Source organism: Staurois parvus, unplaced genomic scaffold, assembly GCF_062004578.1.
Source record: "Staurois parvus isolate SC_StPar_1 unplaced genomic scaffold, SC_StPar_1.0 ptg000011l, whole genome shotgun sequence".
Classification (NCBI taxonomy): Eukaryota; Metazoa; Chordata; class Amphibia; order Anura; family Ranidae; genus Staurois; species Staurois parvus.
In genome coordinates, this window is record NW_028317807.1 from 7,553,308 (window position 1) to 7,580,620 (window position 27,313).

General features: G+C 41.5%; 1 protein-coding gene across 2 annotated transcripts in view; it reads right to left on the reverse strand.

Moving 5' to 3' along the window:
- Nucleotides 1-15,713: 15,713 nt before the first annotated feature.
- Nucleotides 15,714-27,313, reverse strand: part of BMPR2 (bone morphogenetic protein receptor type 2) — a 263,627-nt gene continuing 252,027 nt past the window's right edge. For both annotated transcript variants that reach the window (XM_089670476.1, XM_089670466.1), the window contains exons 11-13: nucleotides 25,327-25,499; nucleotides 23,787-25,036; nucleotides 15,714-20,835 (exon numbers count right to left, since the gene is read on the reverse strand). In XM_089670476.1, coding sequence (XP_089526602.1) covers nucleotides 20,585-20,835; nucleotides 23,787-25,036; nucleotides 25,327-25,499 — 1,674 coding nt within the window. In that variant the 3' untranslated portion in view covers nucleotides 15,714-20,584. The remainder of the gene's footprint in view (nucleotides 20,836-23,786; nucleotides 25,037-25,326; nucleotides 25,500-27,313) is intronic.

The window sequence follows — 27,313 nt, forward strand, 5'->3', positions numbered from 1 at the left end:
CAAAAATTAAAACACCTAGTGGTGATTAAATACCACGAAAAGAAAGCTCTATTTGTGTGAAAAAAATGATAAACATTTAATATGGGCACAGGGTTGCAGGACCACGCAATTTTCATTCAAAATGCGACAGCGCTGAAAGCTGAAAATCGGCCTGGGCACGAAGTGGGTAAAAGTGCCTGGTAGGAAAGTGGTTAATCTCCAAATATGGAAAGGTTTCTTCACAGTAAGAGCTGTGAAAATGTGGAAAAGACTCCTTCAGGAGTTGGTTCTGGCCAGTTCAGTGGATCAGCAGGAGCAAATTGGATCATGCTTTACTGGGTTTTTTTGCCTTCCTCTAGATCAATTGTGGGTATAGGATTATAATTTTTTTTTTTTTTGGTTGAACTGGATGGACTTTTGTCTTTTTTCAGCCAGACTAACTATGTAACTATGTAAGTAGAAGGTATTTACACCCGGGCTCTATTTGATACAGCGGGACAAGTAACCCTTCTATACCTGGACTTTTACAATAAACACCTCAAACACCTACCCCTACAGAGTTTGGAAGAGCTAGAAATATGGTGTCTTGGAACTCAGAATTTCCCATATGCAAGGTGTCTTCCAATTAAGTTGACCTTCGATGGCTGAGCAATCAGACATTCAATATATTAGCCATTGTGCGCCTTCGCCTGCCTGGAGCCAACAGGAGTTCCTTTATATCAGGAACCAACACTGACCTTGTCTCAAAGCTTGACATACCAACCAAAAGTGTACCACCCATGTTACAGCAAGTGTATGGGCGCCTGGTTCAGGAACAAAAAGCCCCAGCAGAAGGAATGGGGAAATTATGGAGACTAGACAGAGATGAGAAGATACTGCAACTAGGACAAATGGCATGTCTTCAAAGCTCCATCAAGTTCAGCTGGGATCAGCCAGGACCTTTTGTTGTTCTTGAAGCCGATTCTCAGGGAATGCAAATGGGGTGGAGGGCCCAGAAAATCACCAGAAAATTCCTTTCATGGCTTGCAACATCACTGATTCGTCCATGAAATTAAAGTCACGAATGCTGGTAGGACAATTGAACCCAGCAACCCAATCTCACCCACTGATTTGGTAGGAGGAGCAGAAGATGAGATTGTTATAGAGAAGTTCAACCCGCGGAACACCTTGCTCTCACCTGAGAGGAAAGAAAGAGCCAAAGCCAAGCTTCTGAGATGGCAGGAAACACTTTCAAAGAGTGATTTTGATGTGGGGTACGTAATGAGTGCCTCAGCACCGAATTTGTCTTCAGAGAACAAGCCCGAAGGGATTCCACTGGGTGATCTGGAAGATCTTCATGAGCAACTGCCAGAGCTGAAGAGGATGGTCATCATTCAAGTCACAGAGCCCTTACGCTTCCCCCATAATGGTGGTGTGAAATAAGAATGGACCCCTAAGGATGTGTCATGACTACTCATAGTAAACACAGTTTACTATGCCTCAGCTATGAATGAAAAAAAAAACAAAAAAAAACATACCAATTACTGACTCTATTCATTAAGAAAAGGAAGGGGCCGGTAGATGACACATAGTAGTGAGAGGAATGACCCTAGATACACACTTACAGTTTACCCCCTCTCGGAAAGTGCTGGTGTTGTGACAATGCAGAGTGAGTGAAACTCTGGTGCCGCTATGTCCAGACTATGACTGAGTAACACCAGTGATAGTGCCCTGGAACCAATGTGGGGCACATCTTGTCATGTCTTTCCCTGTCAGATCAAGCTTAGCCCTGAGACTTGAGTATTTCTTGGGACACGGATACTACTTGGGAGGAGATACTAGCTGGTACAAGGTAAGCCACTACGTCCATGGGCTTTACTGGCCTCAGCCAATCATGGCTGCAGGAGCTGTGGGATGATTCCCCTGAAGTAGCTGGGGTTGAGTTAGCCCATGAAGACCCCAAAAGTGTGAGTCAGAGGGCAGATGAGTGTCTAGTTGCTTTATACGATTAAAGTGTTACTAAACCCAGAACCCTGAATTCACTCTATCTGGTCTTCCACAATACACACAACATGGAAATGCTATTATTTTAGTAAATATAAACTGCTAAATACCTTTTCTCATCAGCAGTTAGAGCAGTCTTGTGGCTTCTCTCAGTGTCTAGCCAAGCACTGGTTAAAGCTTGTAGGAGGAGTTTTAATTTTACTGTAGGAGGATGCAGAACCCCTGAATTCTATCTGGAAAGTGCTGATTGGCCCTGTGCTGATCACATGCACTCTCCCAAGAAAAAAAACTCTCTAGCAATACACACCAAACTGAACATGTGCAGTATCTCCACACGATATGTCTTATTAGGAGATAAGAGGGGGGCACTGGAAGAAGGGGAGGTTCAGAGAAGTCAGGATCAAACACAATACAGAGGATTAACCCTTTAGGTTCCACAGTGAGTATAACAAAACATGCTTTACTGCATATACAGACTGATTTTACTGTTGTGGGTTTAGTAACACTACATTTTTTGTGATTCTGCATCTTCTGGAACCAAGGTAGCAAATTTTATTTCAAGGGAGCAAATTTTATTTACTTTTGAATACCACAGTGCTCCTATCCCTTATATCTGCAACTTTTTCTTAGCACTGAAAACCTATTGCAATTATAATAAATCTATATATTAAGAGGCCTAAATGCTGCTTTGACAGATGCCTGAAGTAGATGAAGGTATCTCTCAGTTCCAAAGCACCCCTCTGTCCCCTTCTTCAGCCACTGTATTATGTTTGATGTTAGGACCATCTGAGCCTGTTTTGATTTGTAGTTTTGACGTAATCATTTTGCCAAGTTGAGTAAAATGTGCACACACTGGAAGGTTTGTCTTTTTCTTTCTAACAAAAAATGTAATTGAAAAAAAATGTTTTTAACTATAGTTTCAAAGCAGTACAGAGGATGACAATAAGGGGTACATAAAGATACAGCACAATAGGGATGGCAGTCCCCCAGGGTTAACAAAGAAGAGCTAGAATTAACCTGTGGTGCATTTGCACTTCAGAATTTCCAAAATATATGGTTATGATATAAAAAGAAGGCTTGGGTTGCCCAATCCTCTTACATTTTCTTCTTACCAGGACCTTCAGGAGGGTCAATCCAGGGGTGATGGACAATATTCAAGTGTGTGTGAGAGTCTGTTAGGCCAGATCAGGGAGCTGCCAGGTATGAAGAGGGATGAAGAAAGACAAAGAATTTAGGATTGGAAAAGGTGGAAGCAAGGGGAACGAGGGGCATGCGTTAAATATATGGGAAGGAAGGTAGTTGGGAATACGAAGAAGGGGAATGATGAAACATGGGATCCCAGGGAATGAGGGTTTGTCTTTTTAATTAACCATTCCATATTTCTCCCAGGTCAACAATAAATACTATAAATATGTCACGAAATAGGATGTATGAAAAAGAGCAAGTGAATACCAGATTCATGCCTTGGAACCTAAACTCTGTGGCTTGGCACAAACAGAGACAGATTTCCAAACACAATTTGACAGTCCTTAGGCTAACATCTCATTCACACCAATAAACACTGAAAAATGCATGAATAACACCAGGCTACGGAGATGCGTTTTTTATTTTACCCCCTTACAATGCATTGCAGTGCATTTTTTACAAGTGTGTTCAGCCTACTTTTTATTACAGAAGGAACCAGACTAACAATAATTTCTGTGTAGGATGTGTAGATGCATGCTGCAGCATTTTGCAATCCGTTGCATTGTGTTGTGATAAAGTGGAATCTGCCCTATTTTTGACCACACACATACAGTATGCAGCACATTGCATGATAGTTCCTAGATTGTAAGCTCTAATGGGTAGGGCCCTCTGTTTCCTCTTGTACCAAATTGCACTGTAAGTGTTATGTCTACCTTCATTTTGTAAAGAGCTGCGCAAACTGTCGGCGCTATATAAATCCTGTATAATAATATTGATAGACTACATTGGTATTTTGCCTGAACTTGCATCGTACTCGCTTCCACACCGCCCTATATCACAAATACTGCTACAGGACAGTAGAGCTGTGTGAAGTCACGTATATATATGTGATTTCGCATTTCCAGGTAGGGGCAAACACTGGGGATGTCAGTGTCAGAGTCAGAATGCCCGCCGCAGTCCCACTATAAGTTACTGATCACCGCAATTACTAGTATAAAAAAAAATTCCAGTATATATACCGCCATTTGTAGACAATATATCGTATTTTTCGCTCCATAAGACGCACCTGACCATAAGACGCACCTAGGTTTTAGAGGAGAAAAACAAGAGAAAAAATATTCTGAACCAATGGACTGCAGACATAGTACAGGAGATGACCAGAGACTGCGGACACAGTACAGGGGATGACCAGAGACTGCGGACACAGTACAGATGACCAAGAGACTGCAGACACAGTACAGGGGATGACCAGAGACTGCGGACACAGTACAGATGACCAAGAGACTGCAGACACTGTACAGGAGATGACCAGAGACTGCAGCAGTAAAGGAGATTACCAGAGACTGCAGACAGTACAGGAGATGACCAGAGACTGCGGACACAGTACAGGGGATGACCAGAGACTGCGGACACAGTACAGATGACCAAGAGACTGCGGACACAGTACAGGGGATGACCAGAGACTGCGGACACAGTACAGATGACCAAGAGACTGCGGACAGTACAGGGGATGACCAGAGACTGCGGACAGTACAGGGGATGACCAGAGACTGCGGACACAGTACAGGAGATGACCTGAGACTGCGGACAGTACAGGGGATGACCAGAGACTGCGGACGAGTACAGAGGATGACCGAGAGACTGCAGACGCAGTACAGGAGATGACCAGAGACTGCAGACAGTACAGGGGATGACCAGAGACTGCGGACAGTACAGGAGATGACCAGAGATTGCAGACAGTACAGGGGATGACCAGAGACTGCAGCAGTAAAGGAGATTACCAGAGACTGCAGACAGTACAGGAGATGACCAGAGACTGCGGACACAGTACAGGGGATGACCAGAGACTGCGGACACAGTACAGATGACCAAGAGACTGCGGACAGTACAGGGGATGACCAGAGACTGCGGACAGTACAGGGGATGACCAGAGACTGCGGACATAGTACAGGAGATGACCTGAGACTGCGGACAGTACAGGGGATGACCAGAGACTGCGGACAGTACAGAGGATGACCGAGAGACTGCAGACGCAGTACAGATGACCAGAGACTGCAGACAGTACAGGGGATGACCAGAGACTGCGGACAGTACAGGAGATGACCAGAGATTGCAGACAGTACAGGGGATGACCAGAGACTGCGGACAGTACAGAGGATGACCAAGAGACTGCAGACGCAGTACAGGAGATGACCAGAGACTGCAGACAGTACAGGGGATGACCAGAGACTGCGGACAGTACAGGAGATGACCAGAGATTGCAGACAGTACAGGGGATGACCAGAGACTGCGGACAGTACAGGAGATGACCAGAGACTGCAGACAGTACAGGGACGACTAGAGACTGCGGACCTTTGGGGAGGTTTGGGGGAACAGGTACCTGCTCCCACTTCTGCGTAGTCGTCCTCTCTTTAGTGCCGGGTGCCTACTGCACGTGCGCGAGAATGGGCCGGCATCTTCTGGGACCTGTCATGTGTCCTAGAGGACGCCGGACCATTCACCAAGCGCATGCACAGTGGGCACCCGACTGTCACAGCCGGATGCCCACACTAAAGTTGTCGGCGCTGGAAGACTGCACAGCGCTGGACTGAGGAACAGGTAAGGTCCTGCTGCAGAGAAGAGCTGAGCGGCCGGCCCGGTATTCTGACACGGTGGCGGAAATACCGGACCGGCCGCTCCATATTCTCTCCATAAGACGCACTGACATTTTTTTGGGGGGGAAAAAAGTGCATCTTATGGAGCGAAAAATACGGTAACTTTCACATAAACCAATTAATTTACAGATATTGGAATTGTTTTTAGCAAAGACATTTTGGCCTAAATTTATGACGAAATTTGATTTTTAAATTTTTTTTACTGGATATATTTTACAGCAGAAAGTAAAAAATAATGTTTTTTTTTTTCAAAATTGTTGGTCTTTTTTTGTTTATAGTTCAAAAAAAAAAAAACGGAGAGGCGATCAAATACCACCGAAAAAAAAAAACCTTTCTGTGGGGAAAAAAAGGACATAAATTTAATTTGGATGCAGCATTGCATGACCGTGCAATTGTCAGTTAAAGTAACGCAGAGCTGTAACGTTAAAAATGTCCTGGTCAGAAAGAGGGGGAAAATCCACTGGAGGGCAAGTGGTTAACTGCATTAAGCAACATAGCCCAGGGCGGATAGTGAAATGAGCCACAAAGATTACTCCATGGTTAGCCTACATCAGGGATGTCAATCTCCATTTAATTGCAGGCCATATCAGCATTATGGTTGCCCTCAAAGGGCCAGTTGTATCAGTAAGACTAGATGTCCAGAGCACCCCACTACCTCAGATGTCAAAAATCCCACACCCTCCCTAACATCATCATGCACCCCCGTTGGGGGCAGAGCTGGAAAGCAAAAAGTGCAGGATCTGGAGGAGGACCAGAGGAGGAGTGGAGTCAGCTAGCAGAGTCTGCTGAATGCTGAGACCAGGGGAGGCAGAGATGAGGGGGTGCTGCAGCTGCACCGAGAGGTGCAGGATTTGGCAGAGGAGTTCTATTCTCCTCTTTGCTGCCGACTGCTGAGAAAAGGTGGGGGCAGGGACAAGGAGGTACCTGCAGGAGAGGTGCAAGGGCCCCTTGAAATGGCCTGGTGGGCCGGATTCAGCCCGCAGGCCTTGTGTTTGACACCTGTGGCCTACATGCAACCCTCAGCCTACGGAGCCTTCTCACAGAGGTGGACAGAGGAACAAGAAGAATGGTGGGTGTTCACAGCAAAGGCTTACTAGGAGAAATAAAAGGGATCAAAATATGTTTTCTGATCTGTCGGACTGCTTGTTCCCCCAGACCAGTCTTTGTCAACCGTGGTGCTGCCAGAGGTCTTTAGGGGTGCTGTGGTGTCCTGGTAGAGAAAGGCTGTCAGTTGAGTGCAAGCTCCTGATCCCCAGCCATACTGTACATCTGCACTAGAGTGCAGTACCCGGGTGTAGGTACTGTAACCTTTCATAGGGCTGTATACATGTGTTTGTATGTGTGTCTGTGTGTACGTGTGTGTCTGTGTACGTTTCTGTGTGTGTACATGTACATGTGTCTGCATCTGTGTGTGTACATGTGTCTGTGTGTATGTGTACATGCGTTTGTATGTGTGTGGTTTTTTTTATATATGTGTGTATGCATGTTACTTATTCCTGACCCGCTATTCCTGTCCTTTCAGAACTGCATTTTTAGGACTTGTTCATAATAGCAGCAGGGGCTGCTGCTCCTCTGAAAAGCAATCCATTATCAAATCACTTTTCAGAGGCATTTGACAGGTGGTAAAGAGGCAATATGTTGCCTCCTCACCACGTTTTAACCCTGTAAAAAAACAGCATCACCACACCACAAATGTGTGCAATGTGCACATAGTTGCTGGGTGGTTGTTGTTCAACCCCATTCACCTGAAGGTGTACTTCCCGCTGTGGCCACAGCATGTGTATACCCCCAGCTGCTTCTGCAGCTAAAGGGGGAGCAGTTGGGGGTGGTAAAAGCAGCTCAATTGTGTGGTTTTACCACCCTCCAACCACACAGGTGAACAGACCCTTGGTTTACATCTGTGTGGCTGTGTGTAGGGCAGCCCATTCATTTCATTGGGCTGCTTTACCCACAGAAATGCAGGGAAAGTCGTCCCTGACCCTTTTTTTTAACATTGCACCACACCAAAAACATCCAGAATCAGGAATGAGTGCGATTTTGCATGGATTTCGTGACACACAGTAACGTGAACCAAGCCTTGGATAGGGGTACCTCATGACTAAAAATACTTTTCAAGGGCGCCCCGACTGGAAATAGGTTGAGAAACACTGCCCCAGACAATGGACAGTTATCACCTTGCTGGAAATCTACTGGTCTTGCAGGAATAATGGAACTCATTGTCTATGCCAACTAACAAGGGAGCTTTATCCTTTCCTAGAAAAAAATTAATTGAGGCAAATATATCAACAATTATGTCTGCTGAGCTGCAACTATGAGTATACAACATTCTGTTGATGCAAGATAGAGTATGCCTGTACTTTGTATACCAACGCATTTTTACAAAGAGTTTCCATAACTACTATATGTTAGAGGTGAAAAAAACTAGGCAATAATCTCTCATATATTACCATTTTTTTTCTTTGAATGTGCACCAATACATCAGGTCACATTAACTCTTCAAGGCTTAAATCAGAATTTAGTTATGTTGGTGGAAATGTTTAATGTATGATCAGCTGGTAAAGCTGATTATTGTTTTGTGAATATGCAAATTCCAAATGCAGCAAATTTATCTGACCTGATTTAAAAAAAATGATACCCAACAATATTTGATATGTCTGAATTGTAGTTTTATGGGTGGGCCTGTGTATAGTAAGATGACCTGCAATATTCCCATTTTACTTGGGAGGAGCAGCTGGACTTTAGGTATAACAAAAGCTATTGTGGATCATATTTAGAATTACCAAAACAATTGTCTGTAGGTTCTGTTATCAATCCTACCAAGAGTAAAGAACAATTCACTTTGCAAATTGGTGGAGAAAACAGGAATGGAAATGGCAAATAAATATTGGAGGAAATCATACACAGTGGGTATTTAAATAAATTTTGCGGGAATCATACACAGTGGGAATTTTAAATAAATATTGGGGGAATAATACACAGAATGATATAGAAAAAATTGGCACACATCTGTACAGTTGCAAGAAAAAGTATGTGAACCCCTTGGGATTACGTGGAGTTTTGCATGAATTGGGCATAAAATGTGCTCTGAACATCATCTAAGTCACAACAATAGAAGAATACAGTCTGCTGAACATAATACTACACAAACATTAGATGTTGCCATGGTTTAATTGCACATAACATTTAAACATTCCCAGTGCAGGGAGGAAAAAGTATGTGAGGCCCTAGCTTAATGACTTCTCCCAGAGCTAATTGGAGCCAGGAGTGAGCCAACCTTGACTCCAATCAGTGTGATGATATTGGATGTGTTGCTGACAGCTGTTCTGCCCTTAAAAAACACACACCTGTTTTGGGTTTACTGGTTTGAGGAAGCACTGTCTGATGTGAACCATGCCTCGCAGAAAAGAGCTCTCAGAAGACCTACGATCAAGAATTGTTGACTTGCATGAAGCTGGAAAGGGTTACAAAAGTATCTCCAAAAGCCTTGATGTTCATGTGTCCACGGTAAGACAGACTGTCTACAAATGGTGAAAGTTTAGCACTGTTGCTACTCTCCCTAGGCCATCCTGTAAAAATGACTGCAAGAGCACAGCGCAGAATGCTGCATGAGGTAAAGAAGAATCCCAGAGTGTCAGCTAAAGGCCTACAGAAATCTCTGGCACATGCTAACATTTTTGTTGACACATCTACAATAAGGAAAACATTAAACAAGAATGGAGTACATGGGAGGACACCACGGAGGAAGCCATTGCTGTCCAAAAAGAATATTGCAGCACATTTGAAGTTTGCAAAAGAGCACCTGGATGTTCCACAGCACTACTGGCAAAATATACTGTGGACAGATGAAACCAAGATTGAGTTGTTTGGGAAGAACACACAACACTATGTGTGGAGAAAAAAAGGCACAGCACACCAACATCAAAACCTCATCCCCACTGTAAAACATGGCGGAGGGAGCATCATGGTTTGGGGCTGCTTTGCTGCCTCAGGGCCTGGACGGATTGTTGTCATTGATGGGAAAATGAATTCCAGAGTTTATCAAGACATTTTGCAGGAAAACGTATGACCATCTGTCCGCCAACTGACGCTCCGCAGAGGATGCATGATGCAACAGGACAATGACCCAAAGCATCCAAGTAATTCAACAAAACAATGGCTGCAACAGCACAGAATACGCCTTCTGGAGTGGCCCAGTCAGAGTCCTGACCTCAACCCGATTGAAATGCTGTGGCATGACCTTAAGAGAGCGATTCACACCAGACATCCCAAGAATATTGCTACACTGAAACAGTTTTGTGAAGAGGAGTGGTCCAAAATTACTCCAGATCGTTGTGCAGGTCTGATCTGCAACTACAGGAAACGTTTGGTTGAGGTTATTGCTGCCAAAGGAGGGTCAACCAGTTATTAAGTCCAAAGGTTCACATACTTTTTCCTCCCTGCACTGTGAATGTTTACAATTTTGAAGAAAAACAATATTTTTTATTTTCAGCTATAAAAAATATATAGTAAACTCAAAGTTGGTTATAAATTTAGGCCAAAATGTATTCTGCTACATGTTTTTGGTAAAAAAATCCCAATAAGTGTATATTGATTGCTTTGTGTGAAAGTTATAGCGTCTACAAACTATGGTATAAATACTGCAATTTACGCCATTTTTCTGCTATACAGCGCTGCGCTAGTTTAACGGACAATTGCGCGGTCATGCAATATGGTACATAAATGAAATGTACATCCTTTTTTTTCCCACAAATTGAGCTTTCTCTCGGTGGTATTTGATCGCCTGTGCGGTTTTTATTTTTTGCGTTATAAAAAAAAAAGGCTGACAATTTTGAGGAAAAAAAAAACAATATTTTGGACTTTTTGCTATAAAACATGTCTAGTAAAAAAAAAATGCAAAAATCAAATTTAGTCATAAATTTCTGCCAAAATGCATTCTGCGACATGTCCTTGCTAAAAAAAAACCCAATACGTGTAAATTAATTGGTTTACATGAAAGTTATAGCGTTTACAAATGGCGGGAAAGATACTGGGATTTTTAGTTTTTTTTTTATACTAATAATGGCGGCGATCAGCGAATTATGGCGGCGATCAGGGACTTATGGCAGCGACCACCGACTTATGGCGGGACTGCGGCGGACATTCTGACATTGGGGGGTACTGACTTGGGGTCACTGACATCCCCAAAAACACTAATACAGTGATCAGTGCAAAAAAAACAAAAACCTGACACTGTACTAATGGCAATGGGGAGGAAGGGGTTAACTTTATTTAGCAGGGAAGGGTTATAGGAGTGAGGGGAGTGTTTTACTAGGGGGCGGGGGTGTGTACTGAGCAGGACAAGGCTGATCGAGAAAGTGAAACTATTCTTTCTCGATCAGCTCATCCTCGAGCTGACAGGGAGGTGACAGACAGCACAGCTACTGCAGCTGTGCTCTCTGTCATGTTTACCGCCGATCGCCAGTACATAGCCGCTAATGAGCGGCTGTGACCCGGCAACTGACATCTGCGGCGGTGATCCACAGGACAAATAGGGCGGGCGCGCGCCCCCTATTTGTTTACAAAACACACGTTTTAAAACGTGGTTTTGCCTGTGAGTGCCGCCCTGCCACCGTATATGTACAGTGGCTGGGCGGCATGCGGTTAAACCATGGCAACATCTAATGTTTGTGTAGTATTATGTTCAGCAGACTGTGTTCTTCTATTGTTGTGACTTAGATGACGTTCAGAGCACATTTTATGCCCAATTCATGCAAAACTCCACGTAATCCCAAGGGGTTCACATACTTTTTCTTGCAACTGTAGATCCTTGGTAAACTATATTAACCAATATGGAATAAAATTTCAAGCAAGGCAACTCAACTGAAACAATTTAGTCTATAAACCTTAAAGTGGTTGTAAAGTTAAAACTTTTTTTACCTTAAAGTGATATTAAAGTTTACATTTTGTTTAAAATAACAAATATGTCATATTTACCTGTGCATGCTCACTCCCGAGCCCGCTGTGTCCATAAGACACACAGAATGGGGCTCGCCACCTGCTCCCTCCTCACTGGCTGTGATTGACAGGAGCAGGAGCCAATGGATCCCGCTGTTGTCTCTCAGCCAATGAGGAGGCAGAGACCCTGGAGAGCAGCCGCACTCGTGCACATTGCTGGATTGCGATGAGGCTCAGGTAAGTATGGGGAAGGGGGAGGAGGCTGCATACTGAAGGTTTTTTGAAATGGACAAAGATAAATAAAAACCTTCAACCTTTGGAGCCACTTTTATGCATTGCCTGCATTGAGGTAAAAAAACCACCCCACTAACTGTTCCTTGCCTCCATCCCAAAGTACTTCCCTGACTCCTCCACCAATCCAGCACTGACCCGGCTGCAGCACAGCTCCTTTTCTACCTGGTTTTACAGGATACACAGAGAAGAGAGGGAGCCATAGGCTCCTGCTGCTATCAGTCAAATCCTGTGAGGAGGGAGCGAGGGGAGCATGGTTGAGCTATGCTTTTTCTAAGGACGCACACAGCCCAGACTTGCTATGGGGGCACCCACAGGATGAAGAAGCAGTGCCAGTGGGGGACCGAAAAAGAGGAGGTAAGCCACTGCTTTTTTCAATATCTTTGCACAGGGCAGGTAAGTATAGCATCTTTTTTTAAAAAAAAAGGGGTTGTATCACTTTATTAATATCTAAATGTAGTAAGTATCTACAAACCCCTGACAGCAGATGGAAGTGGGGCACAAATACTTGGATCACTCCTGCTCAGCAGCCGCATTGGGCCCCCCTTTTAAACTGATGAGGCCCGGTATAGGAGGACTGGCTGTACTGCATTATCAGCAGCCCTAACAGGAGGTAAACACTTTCACTGCCACCAACATAAGGGGGACTGAGGGGGTTAATACTTTCACTGCTATGACCACCAATGGGGGGGGGATGAAAGGGTTAACACTGTCACTGACATGGCCACCAGTACCATGAACGCCACTATGTGGTGATTAGCCTTCACTGCCTTGACCTCCAATGCAAAGAGAAATTGCAAATTAGCACTTGGAGCACTGAGTCTTAAAGGGACGGTTCACCAAGATTTATATTGGGACACTGTTATTAGATAAACGCACAGTGGATAGGATATAGATAACGCATGGTATTATGAGTATTATGAGGAAGTGTGCACTATTATGTTTTATATAAAGCAATACGTTTTGAGCACAGAATATACACTTATATGGTATTTAATTATTGTCACAGAGCAAGATTTATGTATATTTATTATTTTTTTAAAATATTGCGCTGCATTTTTTGTTTATTAGTATTTGTATGTGGGAACACTGTATATGTTAGCTGCAATATTTTTTTTATTATATTTATTTGGATAGGCATATTGCGCTGTAAGTTTTCACATTATATTTAAAGGATAAGTTCACCTTTTAACAAAAAATAATAAATGCCATTTTTTTGCCGGTAAAAAAACGTGCATTTATTATTTTTTGTTTCTGGAGCCTGTAAAGCATTGCACCAGCGGTCAGCAGATCAGTGGTGCCATACAAGTCTCCTGCAGACCTGTCACTGTATCTGTGTGCCCATACACCTTGTACGTGCAAGCAGATAATACTGACAGGAAGACTCAATGAACTACCACAGTGCTCCACTGCACTGTGGTAGTTCATTGCGAACTACAAGCTGACAGCCGCAAAGGCTGTCAGAACTTGTAGTGTTCTCATTCACAGAATACTTTTAAATTGTGATCTCCCACTAGCTGTCACAATGGGGATCGTGGGGGTGGAGCAGGGGGGGCGGTCCAATCGTAACATGTTACACCCTCAATATGGGTGAAGTTATCCTTTCAACTTCACTAAAAGTTTTAGATTAGAATTAAACGATGAGATGTTGTCAACAGGAACATTTCATATTTGGTTTAGGCAAGAGGTGGCAGTAACCACAATGGAAATGGACCACTTTTTAAAAGGCTGATATAGCCACAGAAAATTCCTCTCAAGATAACGCAGATAAAGAACCCATGCAAGACAGCCAGTGGGGATTCCATAGAACAAGTGGATTCAAGGACAATGATTCAGGTTGCTATAGTCAGCTCCATGAGGAGGGACACTGCAAGCTGCCCTGGAGTTGTTGGTGGATAAATGTTAGTGGAAAGGCCTGCATGACCACTTTCCTTGCCCCCATGATCAAGGGACAGGATTACACCAGTGGGTGTATCATGTCTTTCAAAAATGTAACAGACTCAGGTTCTCTTATCTCTGATCCTTTCTTCTTAACTCTTTTTTTCCAAACTGTACTTCTCTCCTCCTTGATCTTAGGTTATGTCACCCCCCTCCCCCACCCTTACTTCCCCACAGCACTCTGCCGCGATTTACCTCTGCTGTGTATTTTACTCAGGTTCCTTCTGCTCTAGTTAGGGCACTCCTTTGTTGAAGACTAATCTGTTTAAGTGTCTCTGATTGTATTGTATATCTGCCAATTGGTCCCCTGCAAGGGACCTTATCTTCTCAATGTTTGTACCTTTTTATTCTTTTAAAGAAGAAAAATTTAAAATATTAATAAAAATGATTGTACCAGAAAATGTAACACGCTCTGTAGCAAACACAGTACACTGGGTATGTTGAAAGCGCCACAAGCAGAGCCCAGTGCTCACATTAAAGGCAGACCCCAACACCATGGAGGGGTCTGGGAACAGTCACCAAGGCAACAACAAAAACCAAGTGAGTCGTAAAACTGCAAAAGGAGCTCTCTTGGGAAAAGAGGTGAAATAGGTTTGTTATTCTCAGAGAAAAAAAGAAGTCCCTTAACCTAGGACAGTAGCAAAAAACTGAATGATGATGGAGGTGGGAGGGGTTATACTAGCTGATTGACAGCATTTGTTTGCCAGAGTGCAATTTTCCTGTAGGTGGCAGTATAACCCAACTGTCTTAGAATCTGTCTGTCCCTGTATCCCTTAGGGTTCATTCACACCACCTACGGTGGAACTGCGTTGGGCAGCTACAGTATTCCAGTGCAGTCCCACACCATGACAGGACAAAATGCCTTGTCTCCCCATTTGCCCATTCCATACCACTGCATTGCGGTGGTATGCGGGGGTGTGCAATGTGCATCAGCTGCAGCACACATCAGCCGCTGTATTGTACGAACATACCCTCAAAGAGTAGGGAAACACATTTCCTGCCCCTGACTAATCTTATTCCCCCACTGTATCTTTGAAGGAAGCCATGGTTGTCACCTAGACTGGACTATAAACTTATCTGTCTGTGTCCATCTCCGATACATGAGGGGTGGGGAAATTAGTAGCTTCCAAAATAAATATAACAATGATTTTGTTTTCATTTTAGCTCACAGAAAGAGATAAGGACACAGCATTTCTAGCAAGATCAAGAGGTGTTTTCTTTACTAGCTAAAAATTTTCTTAAACCTAAAAATGAAAATTAATGTAGCTACCACATCCAGCTGGTAAACTGCAATATATTATATTTTTGTTCTAGGGTTTAGTTATCCTTTAAGCTGCCCTCCCAGTTGGTAATGTGAGGAGGCTCACTTTTTTTTAGGTAAGTCTGGGACCACCAAGTCATTCAAACAGCCCTGCAGAACAATTAGATCTTAAGTTCACATCTGTATTTGTAGAACTGTAGGCTAATTGGCTATATGGGAGGGTGAAGCAATTCACATTTTGCGACCTTACCAAAAAATATATTGTATTTGTTCCATACAAATACATACACAACTACAGTACCTTAGAATACTTGGTAAAATGTGTTTAATTTTGAGGCAATTCTTTTCAGCAGCACTTACGTATAGGCACTTCTTAGCCATGGTTTGTATTTCTGTACTAATTGCTGAGGGAAGAAATACATTCAACACAAAACATTCAGTTTAAATAAGCCACCCACTTCTGAAACAAGTTACACAATACAATGCAGTTGTCTTATTAATTGATATTTATTTCAATTGGTTATGGAAAAGAACAATAATGAATAAAGGTTAAACTGTCTTTTCTGTTCAGCAGGAGATAAACTGGTGTTTGTTCATGACCCTGACCATCCTCATGTAGTTTCTAGGTTAAAATATTTATAAATTAAATTGGAATAATATACTATAACAGAATACTATATAGCATTCTGTACTAGTATGTGGATGTGATACCATGGCAAATTATGTTTACAAAATAAAAAGACAATGTGGATAATAAATATATAGAATACTAGTATACTATACTAGAATAATGTAGCATATTATACCAGTATGTTATAAAGTAACACTGTACAAATTTCTTTACACGTAATGGTGAGGGTTGGTAAAAATAAAAGTATACTATACTAGAATATATAGTATAATATACTAGTACATCATACAGATAGACTATGGGATGCAATGCAATAAGGCTTGTTTAATGTAATAGTGCTTATAGAATATGTGATGTTACATAACAACTAATCAGCTTTAAAGGGTTAGTTCACCTTTACCAAAAAACTACCTGTGTACGTAAAGGGCACCTGTAGATTAAAAAAAAAAAAGCGCAGCTATGACTAAGGTTGGATAATGCCTTTGCTAAAGATGTAAGCCATATACATTTTTTTTTTTCGTCTAAAGTTTGGGAGGTACATAAATGGCCTACACCTATGACAAAAGCATTATCCAACTAGTCAAAGCTGCACAGTTTTTTTTTTATCTACAGGTATCCTTACCTGCTTAGGCAGAATTTTTGGTAAAATGAACTAACCCTTTAGGTATTCACTAGTGCACTAGAGCACTTAATTGCTGATCTCTAGTTGCTATGCGAACATTACATCATTGATCTTTGCATCAGGTAAACAAATAGGCCACAATGACATGAAAATGTGATAATTAAGTCAAAATGTCCTGGTTACCAATGACATAAAAATTTTATATAAGAATGAAATGGATAGAAACCTTTAAAGGAGCAGTGTCACAAATACCTTGGTGCTAAGAGCTCATTTACACTGGAATACTCAAATTAATTATGCTTGGACATGAATATAATGTTCCTGTTATAAAGTTTAAATATACACTCTGTTCAGGCTAACTATTTAGAGTCATGCGGGCACAGATTAGCTTTCCAGAATATTTGTTCTTGTTCTAAAAATGTTTGATTACATTCAATGACACTGCTGCAAAAAACTGCCTGATCACAGCTAATGTGTTCAACACCTTTTCCAATGTTTAAAATGTTGCAACCGCATATTCAGTACAGCAATGAACTTGATGATTTCCAGACAATTGTAATTTTTCCTGTATTTAGTATTGGCAGTTCATTGAGGTCTCATTCACACTTTACCATTCCAGTGTGTTGCGTTAACACTTGCTGTGTCATGCCTTAACATGCATTGTGTTAGAATAGCCTGTTCTAAATGCCTCAACGCACCAGAACAGACAAAAAAACAGACATGCAGCATTTTTCAACAGGCTATCACAACGCGTTGTAGTGTGTCTGTACGTTTTGATTCACTGCAACACGTACGTTGGAGCTGTATTGTCTTAGTGCATTGGGTTGCCATTCAAAATGAACACGACTGCATTGTGCTAACACATGTACTGAGTATTAATGTGCATTGCGATTACAGCAGCACACTGGAAAATGTAAATGGACCCTGAATGAGTTTATTTTGCTGGAATTTCTAGTTAACCTAATTCCATAACTTTATTACCCATGTTTTTTTTATTTTAAATTTGTGTTTATGTCATGTGATTGTCTATATCCAGCATTCCATATACCATTATCATTATTATAGAGGCAAAATTACCCTTTTAAAATGACAATTAACAATATAGCGGAGATACAGCCAAGTTTTGGGTGCAGATAGGTAAGGACATCTGTTTTTATTGTTGGGCATTCAGGGTTAATTCACACAGTGTGCGGTGACAGAAGTTTCACTGCAAATGTCTGTCGCTGTAAGGACACACAGGAAACAATTGTTTCCTATGTGTCCCATTCACACTGCAAAGCAACCTAGGGCTGCGATGCAGCGTGTCGCAATAAAATGCAGACATGATGCCAGGGGCGGACTGACAACTCATGGGGCCCCCGGGCAATAGGGGATCATGGGGCCCCTGTGTCCTTGCCCAGACTCAAAAACGCCTATGAAAAAGCTACCAGGGGCATCTCATGGGGCCCCCTACTGACCCTGGGTCCTCGGGCAGTGCCCGAGTTTCCAAATGGTCAGTCCGCCCCTGCATGATGCATTTTATCGCAGCACACCATATAGAATTTCATGGCACTGTACAGCAGCGCAGCACATTACACTGCTGTACAGCACCATGAATGAAGTGTCCGTTTCGTACTGCGCTGCCCCCCACTGAAGCTGGGAACGGAAAACTATCAGAGCGGTAAAACACTCCAGTAGGGAAATGAGAGAAATGTCTTCAACAGGGACACAGGGAATCTCCTTTCATTGAAAAAAAAAAAGAGTTGGCTGATGTTCTATATCAAAGTCAAATTAAATAAAGATAATAGTTTATGCCTAAGCAATGAAAAAAAGGAGAGGGGGGAGATGAAGTGCATAGCAACCAATCCTAAAGCAGCTTTCAAAAGTTTTGTCCAAAAAGACAACTGCACCATAGCTGATTTCTGGGTTACGCTATATTGTTTATTGTTTAAGCGATGTAACAATATAAAGCTCATAGTCACAGACCTTTACTTAGTAACATTGTCCAAAAAACAAAATTAGCTTTTGAGGAGTTTAGTGTCCTCAGACTATCATAATTTACACTACACTGTGCACATTGTTTTTCACCATTTTAAGTTAGCATTTTAATATTAAAGTAATGAAGAAACAAGGCCAATAGACCTTGTTGTCAGGTTAAGGTCATGGATTTGAAGAAAAGCAACATATGGGCCTAGACTGATGAGATGCTTGAGGGAACATTAGAAAATTAACACATTTTTCAAATTATCTCAAGTCTTTCCTGCATAGGTTTTCAGAGAGCAAATATTAGATTTTCTTTTTATATTATTTTTTTTTATATATGAAACTGTGCAAATAAAGGTTCTGTGGTTATAGGGTAGGGCACAATGAAAGCAGCATACAAATGTGCATATCTGGAATCTGACTCTGGTCTGGGTGGACTGAAGGCTATGTTACGGAGAGACAGATCTCTTATATTAGCAGTTTCTGCTAAGATTTAAGTTTAAGTGCCAATATCTCAACGTATCTCCAAGAGGTTGTCATCTTGTGATTGTATACTGCTAGTGCTCATGGGAGGTAAGGCTACGTCTATGGAAACCTGTCATGAACAGGCAATGTGATTATACAGCAAAGTCCACAGAGAGCCTGAGATCAGTTTAATTTCCCTAATGTTATTTAAGCACTGTAAGTGACACTGCTTCTTTAAAGGGGCAAGCCTAAATTCTGTATTTTGCATACATTTATTCAATATTTATTAAAAATACAAAGTTAAAGCATATTCACAGGACATAACCAGCAACGGGCAGCTTTCAGATACAAAAAGCAGCTCGTGGGGACATTTTGTAGCAGTTATTCAGGGTAAAACTATAAAAAAAAAATCACAAACAGTACAGAAAGTTTTAGCGTTAGTGAAATGTATTTTGCAGTAAAGCATTGAGGAAAAAATATATCATTGCACATTTCAACCAAGTACATGAAAAGCCAGATATTCAAAGGTAATCCACTCTGCTTAACAAGTGTTCACTCTTGCACAGATAGGCTAAAATATCACTTTTATAAGCTCTTTTCTTGTTATAATCACATATTTTATATATATATTTATATAATCTTTTAATCTATTTTTTAACATACGCCTTAAAGCCTTAATAGACGTGTCCCCTGTTTCTTCTTCTTCCAAGTGTCATCAGCTAAGAATGGTTGTCCGATACGCAAATAAGCCTGGTGAAAGTAAACATTTTACATAAACCCCTCTCAGTTCATCAGTCAGTTCATCATGCTGTGGCTCTGTATTCTCCAGTAGCTGAAAAGATTAAAGCCCCATGAATCAAGGGCTGAAATCTGTCCAAGCTTTGGAGTAAACTGATTCACAGTTTAGGGGTTTGGAATTGTGAATGGAAACTTCCTGTGAGACAGCCATTTTCAATATGACTTGCAGTGCTTTTACCTAAAAGTGCAAAGTCTGTTTGCTACTAAAATAAAAGGCAGGAAATAAGCAATTCTTGGTGTATTTGTCCTTGAACAAGCGCTTCTTTAACACATCAACATACAGACTAGACACAGCATAAAAATCAAAATTTGCGTGCACAAGACACTGCTGCAGTTAATCCTGTCTGACAGTTTTTGCAGAATTTTTAGAGACCACAATGGTCAGCAATTTCTTCTCCATTGTTTTAACAAAAGAAATTTTCAGAGGTGTTCCACTTTCTGTGGTCTGTTTCTTCGTTTTTTCTTTTTACATATACATGAAACATGAGCAGACTTGGGACTCACAAAACAATATGTAGAAGGTGCAGAACTACCTTAAAAATGAAAATCAAACAAACAAAAAACCCAAAATGTAAAAAAAAAACAAAAAAAACACAACAAGGAAGCATAAACTGTATTTTGTGTGTTTACTCTGCATAGCTGAATTCTATGTAACTCCCATGGTCGTGGAAGGACAAGACACGAACCTCTACTGGATTACTGGCCCTGCCATAACCATGAGTGTTATTGCAAGTCCTGTACAAAGATTTGATGATAGAAATATGATTTTCCACGTCTTCTGCTCACTAGATGATAAAAAAAAATTAGGTTTTGGAGGCATTCAAAAAAACTTGAAAATAATAATAAAAATATTAATAATAAAAAAGAGATGATTGGATCATTTACAAGCAGCTCATCCTGGCATCTTTAGAAAGGGCAGCAGTGGTGGTGCCCCCATCTATAAGGTAAACAGCTGTGCTCGACTTTGAGTGGCTGAAGGTGTCATCGCCTCCATTGTTGTTGACCTCACAGTCCTGACGCTCAGTGGGGATTGCCCATGTGGAGGGGCGCCATCGTTTCAGGGAGTATGGTGTCTTTACTCTCTTCTTTATCTTCTCGCCTGAGCCAGCCCGACTGTCTGATAGCGTATCACCTAAATAACAAAATAGGTTTTCAATAGATGATGAATCATCTTGGCAATAAAATATTCACAGCATTATTTTCACCTAATGTAAGGAAGATATATAGGATATCATAGGAAAAGAGACCACAGAAGTCACAATTGTCATAAGGTCCCAGGACCATGGGAACATACTGCAATTCTATTTTCTACAAAGTGCTCCTTACTGACTGCAATATACTAGAAGTACTTGAAATTCCTACTTCATCCTTCTCTCCTCTGTGTTTATAGGCATGTACAGGTGAGACGAGAAAGATACACAGTGGTACTGGGTTCAGGGGTAGTGAACTTGGGTTTGGCGCTCAATCAATCTATATACCAGGGCCAGATTTCTCACTAAACCACATAGGCTGTTGCCTAGAGCACCAGGGGAGCACACGACCACACAAGTCACTTTAAATTAATGCTGGCTACTACTATTTATATGGTTCACACTCCTGTGACTTAGGATCCGACTTGTGAGACCCAACGTTGTAGTCCATGTATCTCTATGAGAGCCATTCCAATGGATACTACTGAAGTTGCTGCAACTTCGGATAAGGTGATCCAACTTTGACATGGCTTTAGTACCAGAAAGTGTAAAAGTCTTATCCAAATCTCTTCAAAGTCGCATTCCAAAGTTGCACTAAAATCACGCAACTTTGGAATCCGCTAGTTTGAACCGAGCCTTACAGATCCTGTCAGGCAAACCCTCACACTCCTGCATACTAGTTCAAACAAATGCTGAATTAAAGTAGGTGGATAAAAATGTGTTTCTAGTTGAGTCACTATAATACTGTGGTCACATTCTTAGTTATGTCACTATAATATTGATTGTGCCTCTGTAAACACGTTACTGGTTGTGTTGGTATTGTTTGACTCTCTGCAAATACATTCTTGGTTGTGTCAATGCCATACTGATTGTGCTTCTGTTGACCCAATTTTTGTATTACTGTGGTATTGTTTATGTATCTGTGAACATGTTCCTTGTTGCATCACTTGGTACTGACTGTGTTTCTGCAGACATGGTTTAGTTGTGTCAGTATGGTACAGATTGTGCCCGTGTGGACATATACCTTTTTGTGTCAGTATGGCACTGCCTGTGTCTCTGTGGACACATTTCTATTTGTGTCAGTTTGTACTAATTTTATGTCTTTGGACAGGTTTGTGTTTATTCGTCCCTGGTACTTTTGGCAATTCTATTTTTTATGCATTTGAAAAAACTGCTTTACTTGCTTTACTCTCATTGTATGAAACAGATAGAAGCCAATATTATAAAAGGATTGTACATACAAAGAATGTCTGGTGATCATACAAATTCTTAGACAGGCTTTACCCCACAGCGCAGGGTTTTCAGGTCTAAACATAATCAAACCCCAAATAATTTTCCGAACTCTCACCTTTCCCCTGACACTTAACCTAAAGCTGAAATATAGGGGCCGATTTACTAAAACGGGAGATTGTAAAATCTAATGCAACTCTGCATAGAAATCAATCAGCTGAGCAAATAAAGTAGAAATGTTGGATATTATATTGTATTTTTATATATATAATGTGATGATGAAATGTATTTAAAATGGAATTAAAAAAAAAAGAAAAAAGAAACCAATCAGCTTCCAGGTTGTTGTCAAAGCTTAACTGAACAAGCTGAACTTAGATGCTGATTGACTACCATGCAGAGCTGCACCAGATTTTACACTCTCTAGTTTTAATAAATCAACCCCATAGACCTTAACACTTCACCTAAGTCTTAAAACTTAAATTTACCTTAACCCTGAAATGAAAACATATTACCCTTAAATATTGACCAAAAGAAACAGGGTAGTTGTCATTGCTGACTTAGCCATAAAAATGCTAGCTGTCTGGCTGGTATTCTGACCCTCTGGCTTCAGTACTTTCTCAGGCACTAACCTGCAACAAGTATCCAAATTAGGAAAGTCAGAAGTCCCTTTCTGAAAACCTATTTTGGATTAGTGATTAAAGGTATTGAAACAAGGGGAGCAACTCAATAGCCAGGCAGCTAGCATTTGCAGAATGAGATCTCAGTAATGGCAGCCTCCATATTTATATCAGGTAAGGTGTCCTTTAAACTTAATTAAACTCTTAACTCCCTTAACTCTGATGTAAATCCTAACCTTAACTCTGCAAATCCAGACTTACCTTATCAGCACCAGATGCTACCAGTTCCCTTTCAAACACTACCAGAGTCCAGCACCAATAGCAACTATTCAGTAAATAATTATTTGCAAAACAATTGTAGGAATCACACTAAATTGTTTTATTGCTGAAAGTCCAAAATGTGACAACCTTGCAGCACACTGCACCTTCATTAACAAAAAACATTACAAGTTACTGTGTTAAAGAATATTTGTTTTCCACTATCTGCTTATATATCTCCTGGGTGATCAATATCACAGAAACAATCTTTGACTCCTAACACATCAACAAAAAATGTGGATCTCTATGTTGTAATTTCCTAGCTGTAAATGTGGGCCACTAGATTACTTAGTTCTATACTCATATGCATTAATGTTTATACTGTGAGCTCTTATATGTAGTCAAAGCAACTTGAGCCAATGGACACCAGCGTCCCAATATAATATTATTTGTGTAGCACAGAAAATATTTTTGCAGTGAAAAAAGTGTTCTTCTTTTGAGACATTTAAATGATGGTGGCATTTTGGGATCTATATCTAGGCCACCAGTTTGGATGAAATATAGCTAATTGATTCCTTATTGCTTGGAAGTTTACTTTATTTACCAAAATGACTGATTATTATTCAGGGAATTGGACAGCAAATTAAAGTTGATGGTTCAGATCTCAGCAGTGATATGGACATTCTTAACTAACTGCATGTAATACAGCAGATTATAATTATCACACAAATACAGTTACTCAGATAATACTGTAACTAGATTTGCAATATTAAAGGATGTAGGCTTACATTGTGTGCTGCAGTTATCCATAATACTGGAGGTGGACAAGTCCAGGGAGTTAGGTCTCTGTGCTCTCCTTGTCTGGCGTTGTCTATGTTCTACAAAAGGAACCTGTGCTCCTGGATCTTGCTGTACACACTGGCTGCTGTTGTTATTGTTATTTGAGTTTACCCTGCTGGTCTCCTGTGGCCGATCCCTCCTTTCCACTAGTCGGTCAAGTACAGACTCATCTTGCCCAGCTTGTTGTTCTCTCCTCAGCAGTGGCTCATTCTCATCTGGACTAGAGTTGATGTTCAGACGGCTGTCCTCACCTCTGAATTGGTTTTGTAGCATCTCCTGTGCTCTTTGGGCTACGGAGTTGGTACTGGGACCTAAGACTGTATTTGAATGCTGGCTTGAGGGCCCCTGAGAGTTCACATAACCTGTCCTACCGGCAGCTGTGGTTACTGTCACCACATGGGGTTCTGCAGCACTCACTGTGTTCATTTTGGCCACTCCTGTCTCAACATGCTTCAAGTTAGATTTGTGCTTGCTGCCAAATTTAAGCCTAGACTCTTTGCCAGAGGATTTAGTATTTAGCTGAAGGGTGGTGGGTCTTTTGGGAAGGTTTTGTTGCTTAGGAAGAGGATAGTGTTGTGCAGGGTGTATGTCTTGTACTAAGCAAGCTTGGCCATTTCCCACTTGGGTAAAATCCTGCTGCCCTGTGGATTCCACTGCCAGCTTAATTAGTGGGTAAAATAAGTTGGAGCTGGTGCTGCCCAGTGGGTCAGACCCACTGAACTGTTTCAGGGAATGTTCCATAAGGTTTTCATCTGAGCTTTCCTTTAGGTTCTTATCAACTTCTTTTGGGTCCAGCTTATTGGTCTCTAGGTCTTCCTCTGTGAGCTGCAGACAAACAGGAGTGGGCCCAGTAGGCTGTATGCCATGCATAGTTTCATCTGAGTACTGGACCTCAGATATTGTGGTCATACCAGTGCTTGGTGTTAGCCCTGTAGTGTTGGTAGTGGTAGTGTTGGTTGACAAGCTGGTTACACTGGTCTCTGGGCTAGGGAGACGTGCCTGAGCCTGCTGGCGCTCATAGTTAATAGAGTTCCGATTCTTCTCACTGGTAGTAAGGGGAGTGCTGGACATGGAGTTCTCAGATGAGATGTTCTTTACTATACTGTCAGGGTTGTGCACAGAATCTTCAATATAAGATGATGATGAATAATCAGGGTATGGACCAATTTTTGCGACCCGTCGACTTTGTGACAGATTGCTTCAGAGACAAAAGAATTAAAAAAAAATTATTATTAAACAACAAAAATGTAAATGCAGCCATTCTACACAGAAACAAAAAAAACGTATCAGGTTCTCTGTCTACCTATTTAGTGTATCTATCCTTTCATCAACCCTTCTTGTTTTGAAGGAAACACTCTCAACATGTTGTGATAGAATCCACATACATTCAGCAAACCACAGTCAATAAGTCATTCTTTGGGACTTTTCAACCATAGTAATATATGATACTGATCTTTTTCAGACCAGCTCTTATTGCTGTGCACATACCGCTCATTCTGCACAGCTGTAGAGGTTGGGTTGATGGTTGGGCTTACTGACTTATTCCTTTCCCAGATCATCATTAACTCAGCCATTCTCTCCTCTGCACACTGGGCTGTAAGCCTGGCTTCTGCATCCTGATCCCAGCAATCATCAATTGTTTCTTTGAGTGATCTTACAGCCTGTGGAGAAAATTAATAATTTGTTATAGTATCTAAAGGAATAACTAGGGCTAAGCTTCTTCTTGCATTCAGAAAGCTCTGTAGTTTAATACATACAGCAACTGACCTAAGTATTTAATAGTTAATGTTCTTGCCATGTTACATTGTCTCATTATCAGATGCATTCTTTGTGGAGAGGTATGTAGAATCCACTTGAGGGTGCCTCTTTAATAATTTGCCATCAAGTGGATGTACCATTGGAATAGGGCGCCCCTCTGAAAAGTAATCACTTTTCATAGGCAGTTGACAGGTGGTGAGAAGGAGATATGTCACTCCCTCATGCCTGACCTAACCCTGTAAATGCCACACCACTGTGCCGCAATGCCACACCACCATGCCGCATTATACACACTTGCGAGGCAGTTGCAACATGGTCCCATAGGCTTGCACAGTGTGCGCTTGGTGGCAGTAACACCTATGCTGTTTACTTTTTTCTGTGGATGTAGCATGTGTACAGACCTGAGTGACTGCATACTGCATGTTTTCACATGGGAGGTAGGGGGGTGGGGGAAAGCAATAAAACTGCAACTCAACTGCCTAGTTTTACCACCCCGTGACTGCACATGTGAACAAGCCCTACAGCTATGTTTACATTTGTGGTTGGGGGGGGCGCTTAAAACATGCAGTTCAACTATGTTTTTACCACCCCCCAACTGCTATCCCTTAAGCTGCAAAGGCAGTGGACAGTGGTGAACATGTGTACTTTGCACTGCGGCATAGCAAAAAGTATCTCCCTCCCCATCGTATATGGAGTCTGAAAAGGGCTGTGCAGCAACTGCATGCTTTTTTAGGGGTTAAAACAGGTGAGAAGAAACATTAAAGTGGTAGTAAACTCTTCTTTAATAATATTATGTAAAGGTAAGCTTATAGTAAAGCTTACCTGTAGGTAAAATTAATATATCCTAAACATAAACCATTTAGGATATATTAGCCCTTTTTGAAAGCTGTGCTGTTCCTTCGGAGCACTGTACTGTGGCCCAGGACGTCCCGCGCGCATGTGTGGGAGTGACGTCATCGTGGCTCACCCAATTAGCCGGCCAGAGCTTGTGAACCCACGAGGAAGACCGGGTGAAGATGGAAACCCTGGGGAGTTGTGACAGTGATCCCCTGGAGGGCTTCATTTCAAGGTAAGTCCTTCATAATGTGCTAGTATGCAATGCATACTAGCACATTATGCCTTGAGCTTGCAGGGTTTTTTTTTCTTTTTGGTTTTTTTTTTTAATGCGGTTTACTACTGCTTTAAAGGTCAAAATACCACACATTAGTGCAATAATCCACCACAATGGAACATGAAGGCGCTATAGTCTGTCAGAAACTTATCAGTCACTGTAATATTCGTGACTTGATTTTTAATTGGACCCAGACTACAGGAAATGAAAGCTGGACAGCTGACTACAGCAATCTATCAGTTTTTGAATGCTGTTTATGAAATTACCTAACTCAGTGGCTACCATGGATAGAAATCCTATTTTCCTTTTCACCCCGTTGTAAATTGTATTAACTGTTTACAGATTCTAAAATTATTTAATATGGCCAGGCTGCCCAGACATGGCAAATATCTCCTTCACTCCTAAGGACAACGGGCTGGAAGATACAGTCATGGCCGAAATTGTTGGCACCCTTGATATTTCTCCAGGAAATCATGTATTTCTCACGAAACGTATTGCATTAACACATGTTTTGCTATACACATGTTTATTCCCTTTGTGTGTATTGGGACAAAACAAAAAAAGGGAGGAAAGAAAGCAAATTCGACATAATGTCACACAAACCTC